Source organism: Tenrec ecaudatus, chromosome 5 (genome assembly GCF_050624435.1).
Source record: "Tenrec ecaudatus isolate mTenEca1 chromosome 5, mTenEca1.hap1, whole genome shotgun sequence".
NCBI lineage: Eukaryota > Metazoa > Chordata > Mammalia > Afrosoricida > Tenrecidae > Tenrec > Tenrec ecaudatus.
In genome coordinates, this window is record NC_134534.1 from 102,883,907 (window position 1) to 102,899,825 (window position 15,919).

Sequence of the window (15,919 nt, forward strand, 5' to 3'; positions counted from 1 at the left end):
GCAGAGAGTCGAGAAGCAGCCCTCTCTCTCTCTGGGGTGCTGATTTCCCCCAGCCCCTTGAAGGCAGGAGTCCTGGTGTGTAGTGGTTCCTGCAATCCACATGGTCAGAAGTTCGAAACCATTAGCCGCTCCGTGGAAGAAAGACTGGGTCTTTTACTCCCATAAACAGTTACAGTTTTGGAAACAACCCACAGGGGTCGCTGTGAGTCAGCACAGACTCAATGGCAGTGAGTTTGGATTTTTGGTTACTTGAAGGCAGGCGGCAATGTTCACTGGTGGGATTTGCTCCACCCACGTGGGAGCCCCCTCTGTCCCAGAAGGCGTGTGCGTTCAGTGGAGCTTCTGGACTAAGATGCACCAGGAAGAAAGGCCTGTCGGTCTACTTCTAAACAGTCATTCAGTGGAAACCCCATAGATCGCAGTACTGTGCCCCACAATTTGGTGCAGGAACGTTTTATTCTGGTGCATATGGGGTGCGGCCCTTTCGGGCACTGACTCAGTGGCACCTAACATGCACACCCTCCTTGACCCAAAGGGAGCATGATTAACAGGATTCATAAAACGTAGATCCTCCTTCATCCCACAGTTCCACCAAGAAGGAATGCTGGTATTTTGGAGAAAATGCCATACTGGCTGACTAAATTAGCAAAGCTTTATTCCTAGAGGATAGGATAGAGTAGAATTGTTTTCTTGTGGTCTTTTCATGCAACTAAAGAATGATGAAATCTGACTCAGCATTCACATCCCCCAGAGAAGCACGTAGATGCTTGGGCTCAGCCCCTGTAAGTGTACTGCCTTCGGCCCCTGGCTTTCTGCTTCCAGCTCATGTTTTTTTAAAAAAAACATCCCCACTATTGTAGAGGCTCTGTGTTTGCAAGGATACATTCAGGGCTTGTCTGTGGTGTGGTTTGGGTTTTTAACAAATGTTTTATTGGGCATGAAGTGAAGGTTTGCTGGGTAGGTCGTGAGTTGTTCACTCCACAGTTCCTATGCCTTTTGTTTCACCTCCTTCATTGCCAGTCCCTCCAAGAGCATGGCTTGTTCTATGTCATCTCCGTAGTTGCTCTCTCTGCTCCTCCTCTCTCACCCTCCAGCCTCTGTCCTTGGGTAAATGCTGCCCTTTTGGTCCTCAACGGTCGAGGATTCTGACACGCTGAGTCCAGTTGCAGACATGAGCGGTGACGAACGGCCATAGCCAAGGGGATCCCACCAGTTTCTTCCTGAGCAGGAAGGCTGGTCTCTCTCAAGATTTGGGGTTCTAGTCTACATTTTGCTCCTAGTCTAGCTAGGATTTACTGTACTTCTGTGATCCTTTCCAGAGTAGTTGACAGGGTAACTAGGCACCGTCATGTTCTTCCCGTCGCGCGGGTTGTGGGCCGACAGCGGCGTATTCCATCCCTCCGCGTGCTACTTGTTTCAGGTGTCTTTCCATTTTCATCACGCTCCTTTCCGCCAGACAGGTGTGAGGCACCTAATTGTCCCTTATAAGGTCATTCATGAGCTTGTAAGACCCCTGTCGTGAATGATGTCATGCCCATTGACTTCGGTGTCCCCTGAGACTGCTAAGGTCCTGGACTCCCCAGCCCGGTGACTTCCTGTGAAAGAACTTGTCATAGTGTTGCCCTGTGTGTGCTCCATCACGTTTTATGGATAGAGTTGCAGCAAAGGTTAATGCACAATACCAATTTTGGGGTGCCTTCCTGTTCTCCCCAGCCTACATGTCTATCCAGACACTCTTCATGGTTCACCACTCTTGCCAGTTTGTACATATAACCGTATTTACTTCTGTTGTCTTTAACTCTTGCAAACCCTCCCTCCATCATTTCTCCCTAACATCCTTCTTGTTGTGTATTGATTACCTCCACTTGAGTCAACACTTGTGTACCCTCTAGTCCGTAACTGTGCATCCCTTCCCATCCCACCCCTAAAACCATGACAGTGCATCTCTTGAGTAGGAAAACCTTTTATTGACTTCTTTTTTTTAAATCATTTTATTAGAGGCTCATACAATTCATCACAATCTATACATACATCAATTGTGTAAAGCACATTTGTACATTCATTGCCCTCATCATTCTCAAAACATTTGCTCTCTGCTTAAGCACCTGGCATCAGCTCCTCAGGTTTTCCCCTCCCTCCCCGCTCCCCCTTCCCTCCTGAACCCTTGATAATTTATAAATTATTATTTTGTCATATATTGCCCTGTCCGACGTCTCCCTTCACCCACTTTTCTGTTGTCCATCCCTCAGGGAGGAGGTTACATGTAGATCCTTGTAATCAGTTCCCCCTTTCCAACCCACTCTCCCTCTACCCTCCCAGTATCACCACTCACACCACTGGTCCTAAGGGATCATCTGTCCTGGATTCCCGGTGTTTCCGGTTCCTATCTGTACCAGTGTACATGCTCTGGTCTAGCCAGACTTGCAAGGTAGAATTGGGACCATGATGGGGGGTGGGGGGTGGAGAGGAAGGATTTAGGAACTAGAGGAAAGTTGTATTTTTCATCATTGCTACATCGCACCCTGACTGGTTAGTCTCCTCCCTGAGCATTGACTTCTTAGATCAGTGGTTTCCTACAATATTTGTCTATTTGGGATGGATTCATCTCACGCAGCATGACGTCCTCCCGGTTCGCCCCTATCAGCACGTGCATCTTCCTTCACCAGGCAGGCAGTACTGCTGCTGTGTTGTGCTGCGATTTGGCTTTAGTCCATGTGGCAGCAACCTTTCTGGAAGCTCAACCTGCAGACGTTTCTTTTCAAGTGGCAGCAACTTAGGGACAGGCTCCTCGTGTTTTCTGTGGGGCTGGGAGCCAAGCTATGCCCGTGGGCAGGTTGCATATCCTGCTGAGGAAGCACGAGGCCAGCGGGGAGAGGAGGGGACCCACCTCCTGAGTTGGTGTTCTTTCCACCCTCAAGCGTTTGGAGGTAAGCTGAAGAACCCACTGCGCGTCATCCTGGTGGCCACTCACGCCGACATCATGAACATCCCTCGTCCAGCTGGAGGTGAATTTGGTTATGACAAAGACATGTCATTGCTGAAAGAGATCAGGAACAGGTAAGGGGCAGCCACTCTGCCTTCAGACCCAGGTGGGCGAGTGGACAGGGTGAAATAGACAACAGCACAGAATGTCAACCAGAGAAAGTCGTGAATGGTCGTCCTTCCTTGCTTTAGGAGCCCTGGGGCAGGGTCAGCGCTGCAGGCCCCAAGCTGTGCTGCGGGGGCAAGGTGCTCCCAGCACACCTGACCGCTTCAGACACCATCGGGGCAGTTCGGCTCTGCCCTGTAGGGTCACCATGAGTCACAATCAATGACTGTGGAGTGGACTCTTTCCTGGCCTGCCTATTTGAAAGATTTTTGTTTGTTTTTTTCATCAAAGCATTGAATGAAAAATAGCAGTGACAGTACACCCAATGAAAGCCACAGTCCTCTCCATGGCTCGTTGCTGACACTCCGAGTAAACTGTTTTGTCTGGGCTTGGACTTCACTTGTTGATTAGCTCCACGGCCCAAATCAGTGTTTCTCAAAACGACAGCCTGCAACTCAGCCGTGGGCCCTGGAACTCACTTGGGAGGCGGGGGAAGGGTGGTGACAGCCATCTCTATAAATGGGCATGGGGTGGGATGGGGTAGATGCAAGTGGAAAGTGTCAGACTGTAATTTGTAAAATCAGTTCTGAATATGGGGTCATAATGTAAATATACCCATGCATTTTTGAGGGTCTGTCAAAATCCATGATGCAAGGATTGTAAATTATGTAATAATAATTCTATAATATCGAGTCTGGTATGCAAAGGCTCTGAATGACCGTGGAAGCCCAGCATCTATTTGCAGGCTCTCCACAAGAGTAAGCCTCTTCTGGTGATGGCCCGCTAGCCTCATGGAGGGGTGGAGACCGCCGGGTTGTACAGACAGCGAGCACTGCAGAGATGACTACAGTGGGTTAAAATGATCAATCAGACATGAACGCTCAAAGCCTGGTCACTGGATCTCCCTTTTTATATACTTGTGTGTAATCTGATTTTTAATATTTTCTGTGTTTGGTTTGTTTGTCTTTTAACGTTGGGGTTTGGCTCAATTGTATTTTGTCATTGTTGGGAGCCTTCTTGACTCTCCATTATGTATTTTTCTGTTTTTTGGTATATGAAACCCAAGGTAGGTGATTCTAAACAGATAATAACTAGATAGAATAAGGGTTTCTGGAAGGGGTGGGGGTGGGGTTATTGGTAATGGGAGAGCCGCTATCAGGAGGTCAAGAAGTAAGAAAATGTTTGGGGACTGATCTTGGTAGCGATTGTACAACACTGCTTGATATGATTGCACTGTGGAATGGTGTGGTGTCTGGATTAATTGCTAATAAAATAGTTTGGGAGCGGGAGGAGTTGGAAAGCTGCCAATGCTTCATAAGATGCCGGCGCTTCATAGTAATTCCAATTCTTGATTTTTGATGCTAGCCACTTTTCCTGTGCCCTTTCTAAGACGAAGCCTGGCAGTCCCATTGGCATTTCCAGGTCTGTGGTCTACCAGGACGTGAGGGCCTCTGTCCTCGCTATTCACAAACCTCTCTTCTCCACAGAAACTTAGATCTTTCCACCTTGGGTGGCTGCTGCTTGGTGGACAGTGGGGCGCCCATTTTTACAACTTAAGAGTGCAGGCCAAGGTCTCCAGGCTGCCACACTCCTTACACTGTGGGAGTCCACTGTCCAGCAGGGCGACGAGGTCTTTGCAGGGTCACCACCACGTCCCTTGCCTCCTTTGGGGCCCATGGGAGCCTGGCAGGAACCACTGCTGACAAGCCACCGCTGTTCTCCCCATAGGTTTGGGAATGACCTTCATATTTCAAATAAGCTGTTTGTTCTGGATGCTGGGGCTTCTGGGTCCAAAGACATGAAGGTGCTCCGAAATCACCTGCAGGAAATTCGAAGCCAGATTATTTCCGTAAGTACCGTCGAGAGGCGGCTTGGGCCCAGCCGTTGGCAGGTGCGTTGAAGGATCCAGGTTGGGTCTCTGAGTGTCTCTCCTGGGTTGCCGTTAGCAAGTGCTGACTGAGCAGGTTTCAGTAAAGAACAGAAATTTTATTTTCTCACAATTCTGAAGGCTAGAAGCCCAAATCAGGCCATGGCTCTAGAGGAAGGCGCATTCTCTGTCTATTTCCATTTTCTAGCCACTGCCTGAACCCCCTGGTAGGGGTTTGAGTCTCGGCTCTTTAGATCTGTTGGGTTTAGGTCCCACCCTACTCTGGCTTGATTTTGTTAAAGGAACCAAAGAAACACCCCATTTCTAAACAGGGTCCTATTAATGGGTCGAGGGAATAGAAACTCAGCACATATTTTGGGAGGGCTCAGTTCAGTGCACACCTGGCTTGAGCGTTCCAGGGGCTGCTTCACAGGAGACTCCATGACTGTGCTTGTGTTCGCTTTCCCAACATGAGGAGGGAGAAGTCGAGGGAGAAGAGGGCAAGGAGGTGAAGGGCAACAACAGACCACTCAGATTTTATGAAATTCCTCTTGTTTTGCTGTTTCAACGTAACATTTCTTTTATGCACAATGTAAAAGTAATTTCACGTGGGTTGTTTAGAAATACTAAAAACGGGAGGCACCACTATGAGTCACTGATGGAACTGATTGAAGGGCAGTAATAACACCGAAGGAAGACTGCTCTTAGATGGCAGGATATCATGTAATGTTTCATTTTCCAAAAGTTATGTAAATTTAATACAACTCTAGTTAGCGTCCCCGCAGGACTGAGAGCCCTGGGTCTCTTTTACCTAACGAGGCTGACAGAAAAGCAAATCATACATGTGATCATACTGTAAAGAGAGTCATTGATGCATGTAAATAAATGGAGCAGAGTAGTGTGGGTGCAATTTACCCTATGGAAATATAATCTAAAGCAAAGGTGTTATTTCCACTTAATAGAAAAAAATCATCCTGGCACAACTGCCAATTTCCCTAAAAACAATAGTAATACGGTTGAGTGCCAACTTTACTGGATAACATAAAAACAAATTCTAATCACTTCTCGGCCTTTTGGCTAAGATCAGGTGTAGTATCTGTTCTTATCAGTTTAATATCTGATACGTCCTCTATCCGAGGACAATATATTAAATGGATTTTTGGAACAGGGAGTTGGAATAGGAGCTTGCTCCATCCACTCCACGCATCGACCTGGTATTGCAGTTCTTCCAGGAACGGTGCACCGAAAGAAAAAAAATTCTAGGTGGGTTAAAGACTTTAAATGTTAAAAGTGAAAGTAAAGCCTTGGATTGACATTTAGGAGAAGTGTAATTAAAATAATAACAACAATCTGGGAACTGGGGGAAAAGTTTAAACTCAAATAGAAAACATCAGAAATTGCTAATTACAATGTACCGTACATACCTGTGTGTAAACTGAGTTTTTCAGCACATTTTTAATGCCGTTTTGTGGTAAAATGAGATTCCTTGGCTGATATTCAAGTATGAAGTCAGCTTATACTTGAGTATATATGGTATATGTATTTATCAACATAAAAATTTCTAAAAACAAGATTCATTTTATTTGAAGTCAATAAATTCCATTTTTTTAAGTCAAAAAACAAAGTAGACCAAGAAAAGGATTCTTGGTGCATTTGATAGCGGAAAGATTTGATCTCTAAAGGGTTACTGTCCATCATATTCCAAAAGCTCTTCAAAGTCGATCAGAACGCATCTGCACTGGCAAAATGCTGGGTGCTCCTATTGCCCATGCTGGAGTTTACACTGAGTGGGTGTCTGGCTCCCCTTTGCACCCAGTAATGCTGCCCCTGGGAAGTCTCCCCATCCGGACTGCTGGGCTGACAGTGAACACTGGACTTCTAACAGCAGACTCCTGCTTACCCAGCAAGCCTTCAGTAGTTTCCTCAAGAAACCCGCTTCTGTCCCTTCGCATCGTGTGCTTTCACACTCTGGCCCAGTCAGAGACCAGGCGTGGTCTGACGTGGTCTTGAGAAATCTGGTCACCATTGGTCTTGGGTGATGCTCTTGGAACAGCAGTGTGCAAGGAGCCCCAAGCCGCGACCCCCACCCCTAACCCCTGTTATGAATGACAGGGCTGAAGCTACGGTGGGGGGGGGTAGTCCCTGGTGATGCAAATGGTTAGCATACTCAGCTGCAAGTTCACCCAGAAGAAGAGGTTGAGTTAACCTTCACAAGGAAGGCCCAGACTACCTACTTTTCTAAGTAAAAGGCTATCGACTTAGGAAAAGTCCGCCTCTGAAAACCCCATGGAGTGCCGTTCCACTCTGACACACACGGTCGCCGTGGGCCAGACCGACTCCATGGCGACAGGGTCGTTTTTGAGCTGAGGGACAGCGTGATCTCCTCCATCACCCCTTTCTGTACCCCTGACAGCAGGCACATGGAATCCATCAACTAAAGTGTCTGTGAGCTTGGGAGTGTATTCAGATGGGAAACCTAGCTGTGCCACATAGCTGGAAGACATCACCTGGAAAGGGACTCAATCATTAGGAGAGTGGCACAGTGTATAATTGGTGTTGTTGGTTTGTTTGTAATTAGGAAGGTGTGCTGGTTATGAGATGGTAGAATAAGCTAATTGATAAACCAAAATAAGAGACTAAGACCTCATTTCAAGCCAATTACCAAGAACTCATCTAATTTGAAATATTTCAAGAACAATACCTGATTTGCCTAATTTGCTGGTAAAAAGACTAGCGAGTCTTTCTATAGAATATAGAAAATCTTATTCTTCTCTCCTTTGGTGGGGCCTTCCACAGCCATCAGTTCAGGACCCCACCCCACCCCCCAAAAATGGACTGGGTCCATTCAGACACCTGGTGACCGTGGAGGACAGAACTGCTCGCTGGGTTCCCAAGACTGAATCTTTTTGGGAGAGACAAGGAACCCCCAAGGGGAAAGGAAAAGGAAGGGGACTTGTGTGGGACATCTCTGAGTCCAAGAACCCCATCGGCCACAGCTAAAGAGGGTCCTGCAGCCACATCTGTGGCTAGCTGACTTTAGGCGCAGTGGCACAGAGCTGTACTGAGCTGGCCAGTCTTAAGTGGAACCCTGGTGGGGTGGTGGTTACATAGCAGTTTGAAACCAAGAGCCACTCTGGGGCTTTCTATTCCCCTAAAGACTTTCCGTCTCAGAGACTCACAGAAGCAGTCCGACTCTGCCCTATCCGGTAACTATGAATCAGTATCGACTGACAGAGAGTTTGGGTTTTTAAAATATCACCATATGTGGGCAATCTTTCAAATTCATGGATGTCTACAAATTTGAGCTTGGCACTGATAGGCTTCTAGAGGCTAGTGGGTCTCACTTTGCTGAGAAGAACTAGACATCCTAGGCCCAGGACAAAGAGTGAGTCTCTGACTCATGTATACAAGAGACGGGTGAGTGACTGAGTCCAGAGACATTCGCATGAAGACTCCGTTTGCATGAGCAGGAGCTTTGAAAAGGTGCCGTAGACTTTGAGAAATAAGTAGATCTGCTTAAGCTCAGTCTCCAAAGGAATAGCTGCCCCCAGGAAAACCAAACGCAGTTCCCATTGAGTGGATCCCACCTATGTCTGAGTCAGACTGTGTGCCATAGGGTTTTTAATGAATGTTTGGGGAGGTGGGAGAGTAGAGTGCCAGGCCTTTCTTCTTAGGAGCTTCTGAGTAGACTTGATCCTCCATCTATTTAGTTAGCAGCCAAGTATTGTTGCTGTTAGCTTCTCTCATCACCCCAACTCATAACAACCCAATGTACAGTGTGATCCGACTGTTGGGGTCCACAGGCTTTTCATTGACTGGTTTTTTGAAAGGGGGTCACCAGGCCTTTCTTCATAGTCTCTCTGAGCCTGGAAGTTCCACTGAAACCTGTTCAGCATCACAGCAACGTTCATGCCTTCATAGCAGGTGAGTGGTGGCTGCATAGGAGGTGCATTGGCCAGGAATACAATCCAGGTCTCCCACACAGAAGGGAAGGATTCTCTGATCCACTACTGCACCCTGCCTCCACATACTCCACCAAGAGTAACAATTCATTATGGGGCTTAGACGCTACCTCGCGGGCCCCAGAGCCTCACCACTGTGTGTTAATCTGGCCGGTCTGGTGTGCTCCAGGCGTGCCCACCAATGACCCACCTGTGTGAGAAGATCATCTGTACACTGCCTTCTTGGAGGAGACTCAACGGGCCCAACCAGCTCATGTCACTGCAGCAGTTCATGTGTGACGTGCAGGACCAGCTGAACCCCCTGGCCAGCGTGGAGGACCTCAGGCGCATAGCCCAGCAGCTCCACAGCACCGGCGAGGTAATGGCCGGGGTGGGGGGTGGGGGGGTGGCTCCAGGGCCTCGCTCTGGGACTTGAAGGAGAGATATGCCTGAGAGGGGAGGCTGCCAGCACCCAGGCAATTTCCAGATATATGACTAGTTCTCGGTTGGTGCCAGTGGCTATCCAAGAGGTCAGAGGCTTATTTGAATGCACCCAGAGGTGCCTCCAAAGAAAGCTGGCCTTTGAAAACCCTGTGGGCACAGCCCCACTCAGACACACATGGACGCTCTGTGAGTTGAAATCAACTCAAGGCAAGTAGGTTGCTCTTTTGCTTCACGTTAGAGCAAGTTCTCTGCTCTCCGGGGCCAGGTTAGGAACTTTCTCTTGCTTGTTTTCCAGATTCTGAGTTATTGAATACAGATTCTCCCTACATGTCCTGTCGGTCACCTGCTGTGACTGACAGCTGCCAATCAGTTTGGCTGCTCGGTAGGGCTTGTTCCCAACTCCAGCCTGGCAGTGAGGAAAGGCAATGAGTTACCCCCGGGGAGACACACTGCACTGCCTGGAGAAACTACAGCAGAGGAATGGCACCCAGGCACACCGAGTCATCGTAACCCCAAATGCCCCAGCAGGAGAGGCCTGCCAGCAATGACAAGGCAATGGGGCTGAGTTGTGGTGACCCCATTGTGATTGCATCATAAGCCTCTCCCTAAAAGGGGACCTCGCTTTCCTAGTCCCCATCAAGTGGGATCAGAAGGCATGTTGTAGCGTCAGGAGCTAGTCTCGGTTCCACATCTGGCCCTGAGGCTGGTATCGTAGATCATGCATCGCTATTCCTCTTTCACCTGTTGCTCCCCAGGACCCCTTGTTTCTGATGTAGGACCCTGCACTAGGCGTAGTCAGGACTCCCCGGTCTTGCTCTCTCATGACCCTGCGGAGAGAGCAGTGTTTGCGTGCCCCACGTTGGCTCTCGGCTGCCTCTCGCTCGTGTTCTCTGCTGTCAAGTCACTTCCGACTTTGGCGAGCCCTCCCGGTGCGAACTAGAGCAGCTTCCCAGGGTCTCCAAGGCTGCAGCCTTTCGAAGCAGATCACCACTGGCGAGGCCTGCCTCTCCAAGGCCATCTCTGGGTAAGTTCCAAGCTTCCAGATCGCAGGCAAGCCAGCGCTTGTGTGCACCCGGCAAGGACTCACATATTGATGCTCATCTCTAGGGATCTTCGGTTGAAGGCAGTGTCAAAGAGAATGGCCGCGGAAGGGCACAGTACAGGGTCAAGGACCCTCTGACTGTACAGCAGTGCTCCTGGGAGGGTGGGGCGGGTGCCCGCATGGACAGGGTTCACAGAACCAGCCACAGCAGGGGAGAAGACAGCAAGGAAAGATGACTGTTCCCTACATGGAAAAATCACCTCTGGAGTCATGAGGGACATTTATTTTTACTTGTGGAATTTTCTTTGTGTCCAGAATTAAACGTGACAGACAAACTTTGGTTGTCCACCGCTGGTTCCATTCCTCTTCCTCCTGCTGTCATGATAGTGGCAGGTCTTACTACATCCCAATGGAATCGGGTTCCGATGAGGAGCGCAGGGGCGCAAACTCGGGGGCAAACTCAAAGGGTGTTACTTTGAACCCACCGGAGGCTCTGCAGGAGCAAAAGCCTGGGGACCTGCCCCATCACAGCACTAAGAGCACCACCTTCTGAGGAGCTCATCTTGCCCTTCAGGGCCACGCAAGCGCGCCCTCACTTTGAAACGGTTGAACCTACTGCTACTCAACAAATCCCCATCGCAGTCACCGTGTTTCTGTACAAGCTTAGGGACACCGTTAGGAACAGCTCGCACTCTTAACCCAGAGGCTGCCTGCCTGGCATTTGGGGCCATGCCTCTCTGTCCCTTTATTATTATCTCATAGATCGTTTTACGGGGGGTAAACTTAACAAAGTCACTGTTCCCTTCCCCCAAGCTGTTTATTCCGAAAGTTTCCAAACATGTGGAGACGTTGAAGATTAGAACAATGAGCACCAACCGACAGACCCACCACCCACATTTCGCCCCTTGTTCCATTATGCAGTGGCATAAGAGTTACTTCTAAACTGACCATGTTTTCTGTGTTTCTGAACCATGTGAAGGTAAATTGTATATCCATGACTCTGTCCCCAACTATGCCCAACTATGTCCCTAAGCATGGCCTTCATAGCAACTCTAATTTCTCTTCCTTGTCCCGGTGTCATTGTCGCACAGGCAAGCCCTCCAATTCAGTCCAGCCTCAAGTGTCCATAACTGTTTCACCAACTTTTTAAAAATTGCATGCCATTGTCGTTGATTGGATTTCTCATTGCGTTGCCCTATCCTGGGCAGGATCAGAAGTAGGCTTTGTCCAGATATCTCCCATCGACTTCCACACGCTGATATTTGGGATTCCGAGTTCGATGGTAGAGATCCATTTCCATAACAATCACTGCTTGGCGGGGCCATTCCACCTGTCCCCATTTCTGCCCCCACGTGTGACCTCCTCTTGTTCCCCCCTGGCAGATCAACGTCATGCAGAGTGAAACGGTCCAGGACGTGCTGCTGCTGGACCCTCGCTGGCTCTGCACCATGGTCCTGGGGAAGCTGCTCTCGGTCGAGACACCCCGAGCCCTGCACCACTACCGGGGCCGCTACACCGTGGAGGACATCCAGCGCCTGGTCCCTGACAGTGACGTGGAGGAGCTGCTGCAGATCCTCGACGCCATGGACATCTGCGCCCGGGACCTGAGCAGCGGCACCATGGTGGACATCCCCTCCCTGATCAAGACGGACAACCTGCACCGCTCCTGGACCGACGAGGAGGATGAAGTGATGGTCTACGGCGGCGTGCGCATCGTCCCGGTGGAGCACCTCACTCCCTTCCCCTGTGGCATCTTCCACAAGATCCAGGTCAACCTCTGCCGGTGGATCCACCAGCAGAGCACCGAGGGCGACGCCGACATCCGCCTATGGGTGAACGGCTGCAAGGTCGCCAACCGTGGGGCTGAGCTGCTGGTGCTGCTGGTCAACCACGGCCAGGGCGTGGAGGTCCAGGTCCGGGGTCTGGAGACGGACAAGATCAAGTGCTGCCTCCTGCTGGACTCCGTGTGCAGCACCATCGAGAACCTCATGGCCACCACGCTGCCCGGGCTGCTGACCGTGAAGCATTACTTGAGCCCGCAGCAGCTCAGGGAGCGCCACGAGCCTGTCATGATCTACCAGCCCCGGGACTTCTTCCGCGCGCAGACCCTGAAGGAGACCTCGCTGACGAACACCATGGGGGGCTACAAGGAGAGTTTCAGTAGCATCATGTGCTTCGGGTGCCACGATGTCTACTCACAGGCCAGCCTCGGGATGGACATCCACGCGTCGGATCTGAACCTCCTGACTCGGAGGAAACTGAGCCGCCTGCTGGACCCACCCGATCCCATGGGCAAAGACTGGTGCCTCCTCGCCATGAACCTGGGCCTTCCTGACCTCGTGGCCAAGTACAACTCCAACAACGGGGCTCCCAGGGATTTCCTCCCAAGCCCGGTCCACGCCCTGCTCCGGGAATGGACCGCCTACCCCGAGAGCACGGTCGGCATCCTCATGTCCAAACTCAGGGAGCTGGGCCGACGGGATGCGGCCGACTTCTTACTGAAGGCGTCCTCTGTGTTCAAGATCAACCTGGAAGCCAGCGGGCAGGAGGCCTACGCTTCCAGCTGCAACAGTGGCACGTCCTACAACTCCATCAGCTCCGTAGTGTCTCGGTGAAGGCCCGCCAGAAGGGCTGCAGCCTCCCTTGCCCAGGGGCACCTCTGGGTACCCCGCTCCTCTGCCCCCTCTTCACCTGCTCCGAGGCTCACTCATTCTGTTCCTCCTAGGTGAGCGGCCTTCCCTGTTCCCAGGCCCTTGGACAGCTAGTCGATGTCCGGGCTCCAGTCTCGCGCCCCAGCACCTGGCTTCTTCCTGATCCTTTTACCAGGATTCTTAACTTTTCAATGGTTTTTCTTTCTTTCTTTTTTTTTTTTTTTAATTCTATCAATTGTCCTCTTAAAGAGAGAGAAGGGGGGAAAAAAGCACACGTTGATCCAAAGTGTGTTTTTCTAATCCGTTATTTTCTTTGGGGCACTCTCTGTCTCCTGTGTGTTTCTATTTTATACTTGTAAGGAGAACCACCGCCCACATCTGGAACCCCACGGTATGATTTATAAACAGACATTATGTGAGTGCCTTTTTGCCGGAGAGCGTGTGCTGGAGATCTGGGGCAGCTGGGCGCTGTCACAAAGGAAACCTACCTCTCTCTGTCCCTTGCTGCATGCCGTCATCCCCAGAGGTGCTTCACCCCTGTTTTGTTTGTGTTCTTGTTTTGTTCCTGGCCATCTTGGTGTTTTGCTTGGTGAGGAAAGGGCAGAGAGGAGCTCCCCTGAGGGTGGTCTCATGGCCAGTGTTGTTGCTCTGGGACACTTCTGCGTCTGCTTCTGCTGTGTGATTATCCCCCCAGATCCTCCCAAGTGTCACACTTCATCAGCCCGCTCATCTCAGGTAGAAGGTCGGCTCAGTTGCAGGGTGACGGAGACCTGTGTCAACAAGCACCAGCCAGACCCCCCAGCTAACTCTCCGTTTGTGGCAATCGTTGTCCTTTGTGCATAGCAGATGGGTCCCCACGTGTAGATCCCAGTTTGACAACTTCCTGTACTTGAAATTTAAAGACAGAGAACAGAAAATAAAGGAAGCAATTTTTCTTGCTGTGGTTTTAAATTGTGATAGAGTTTTAAATCGATATGAGGGAAGAACACGTCCTAATTCTTCTATCCCAAGAAGCATGTAATTTTACTGTTATATCATATGTATATATATGTGGTATGTATATACATATATATTAATACCAGTATTTTTACTTAATCTATAAAATATAGTCGAGTTGAGTTTGGTTTTTTGGTTGTTGTTCTTTTTTGTCCTTTTCTTTTTTTATAAATAAACAGTTGCTTGTTGCATTAGTTTTGTTGATCTTTCATTCAGAAGAAATGATCTATCTATCGTGTGTTTTCCAACCATGGCTCCACATAGGACAAAGAAATCTGAAATGCAGAAAGTCACCCTAAATCGGGAAAAACACAATTTATTTGAATGTTTAATTCTTTCCAGAAGCCCTGATAAATTTTGCATTGGGCTGCTAACCTCCAGGTGAGCAGTTTGAAACCACTCACTGCTCCACGAGAGAAAGCTGGGGCTCTCCACTCTGATACAGATCTACAGTCTCAGGAGCCCACAGAGGCAGTTGGCCTCTGCCTGTCGGATCACCATGATTCAGAGTTGACGTGATGGCAGTGAGTTCCTTATTGCTAAGTTTGTGAGTGTTGTTCCAGAAGATCCCAACCAATTTGCTCATTGGTTCTCACTACAGAAAAGAGGCATTCCCTGTGGGCTTTCAGGTTAAGCTTACGTGACTAAATGCCGAGGTTTATTATGCATAGCCTCATTTCATTTAACTGCAAAGCCGTCCTGGCAGGCATCCGGGCAGCCAAAGGCATTCAGAGCCTGACTCCCTAAGGTGAGTCAAATGGTTAGAGTCCAAACCCGTTAACTTCAGTCCAAACCCGTTAACTTCAGGTTTTATAACCTTTTTTTTCCTTTTTTAAACATTTTATTAGGGGCTCATACAACTCTTATCACAATCCATACATATACATACATCAATTGTATAAAGCACATCCATACATTCTTTGCCCTAATCATTTTCAAAGCATTTGCTCTCCACTTAAGCCCTTTGCATCAGGTCCTCTTTTTCCCCTCCCTCCCCACTACCCCCTCCCTCATGAGTCCTTGATAATTTATAAATTATTATTTTGTCATATCTTGCCCTATCCGGCATCTCCCTTCACCCCCTTTTCTGTCATCCGTCCCCCGGGGAGGAGGTCACATGTAGATCCTTGTAATCAGTTCCCCCTTTCCAAACCACTCACCCTCTACTCTCCCAGTATCGCCCCCCACCCCCTGGTTCTGAAGGTATCATCTACCCTGGATTCCCTGTGCCTCCAGCTCCTATATGCACCAGTGTACAACCTCTGCTCTATCCAGACTTCCAAGGTAGAATTCAGATCATGGTAGTTGGGGGGGAGGAAGCATTTAGGAACTGGGTATTCTTCATCAGTGCTACATCACACCCTGACTGACTCATCTCCTCCCCTAGACCCCTCTGTGAGGGGATCTCCAGTGACCTTCAAATGGGCTTTGTGTCTCCACTCTGCACTTCCCCCTTCATTCACTATGGTAAGATTTTTTTTTTATGATGATGCGTTATACCTGATCCCTTTGGCACCTCGTGATCGCACAGGCTGGTGTGCTTCTTCCATGTGGGCTTTGTTGCTTCTCAGCTAGATGGCCGCTTGTTCACCTTCAAGCCTTTAAGACCCCAGACGCTATCTCTTTTAATAACTGGGCACCATCAGCTTTCTTCGCCACATTTGCTTATGCACCCGGTTGTCCTCAGCGATCGTATCATGCAGCCAATGATATGATTTTTTTGTTCTTTGATGCCTGATAACTGATCCCTTCGGGACCACGTGATCACACAGGCTGGTGTGTTCTTCCATGTGGGCTTTGTTTCTTCTGAGCTAGATGGCCGCTTGTTTATCTTCAAGCCTTTAAGACTCCAGACGCTATGTCTTTTGATAGCCAGGCACCATCAGCTTT

General features: G+C 49.3%; 1 protein-coding gene and 1 non-coding gene across 4 annotated transcripts in view; both read left to right on the forward strand.

Moving 5' to 3' along the window:
* DAPK1 (death associated protein kinase 1) overlaps positions 1–13,135 on the forward strand; it is a 226,854-nt gene extending 213,719 nt beyond the window's left edge. For all 3 annotated transcript variants that reach the window (XM_075550701.1, XM_075550702.1, XM_075550704.1), the window contains 4 exons: positions 2,919–3,057; positions 4,817–4,937; positions 9,087–9,275; positions 11,765–13,135. In XM_075550701.1, the coding sequence (XP_075406816.1) occupies positions 2,919–3,057; positions 4,817–4,937; positions 9,087–9,275; positions 11,765–12,997 (1,682 nt within the window). In that variant the 3' untranslated portion in view covers positions 12,998–13,135. The remainder of the gene's footprint in view (positions 1–2,918; positions 3,058–4,816; positions 4,938–9,086; positions 9,276–11,764) is intronic.
* On the forward strand, positions 6,013–6,203 carry LOC142449394 (U2 spliceosomal RNA). The gene has a single exon (XR_012784584.1). It is a non-coding gene; the product is annotated as a U2 spliceosomal RNA (small nuclear RNA).
* Positions 13,136–15,919: the final 2,784 nt, after the last annotated feature.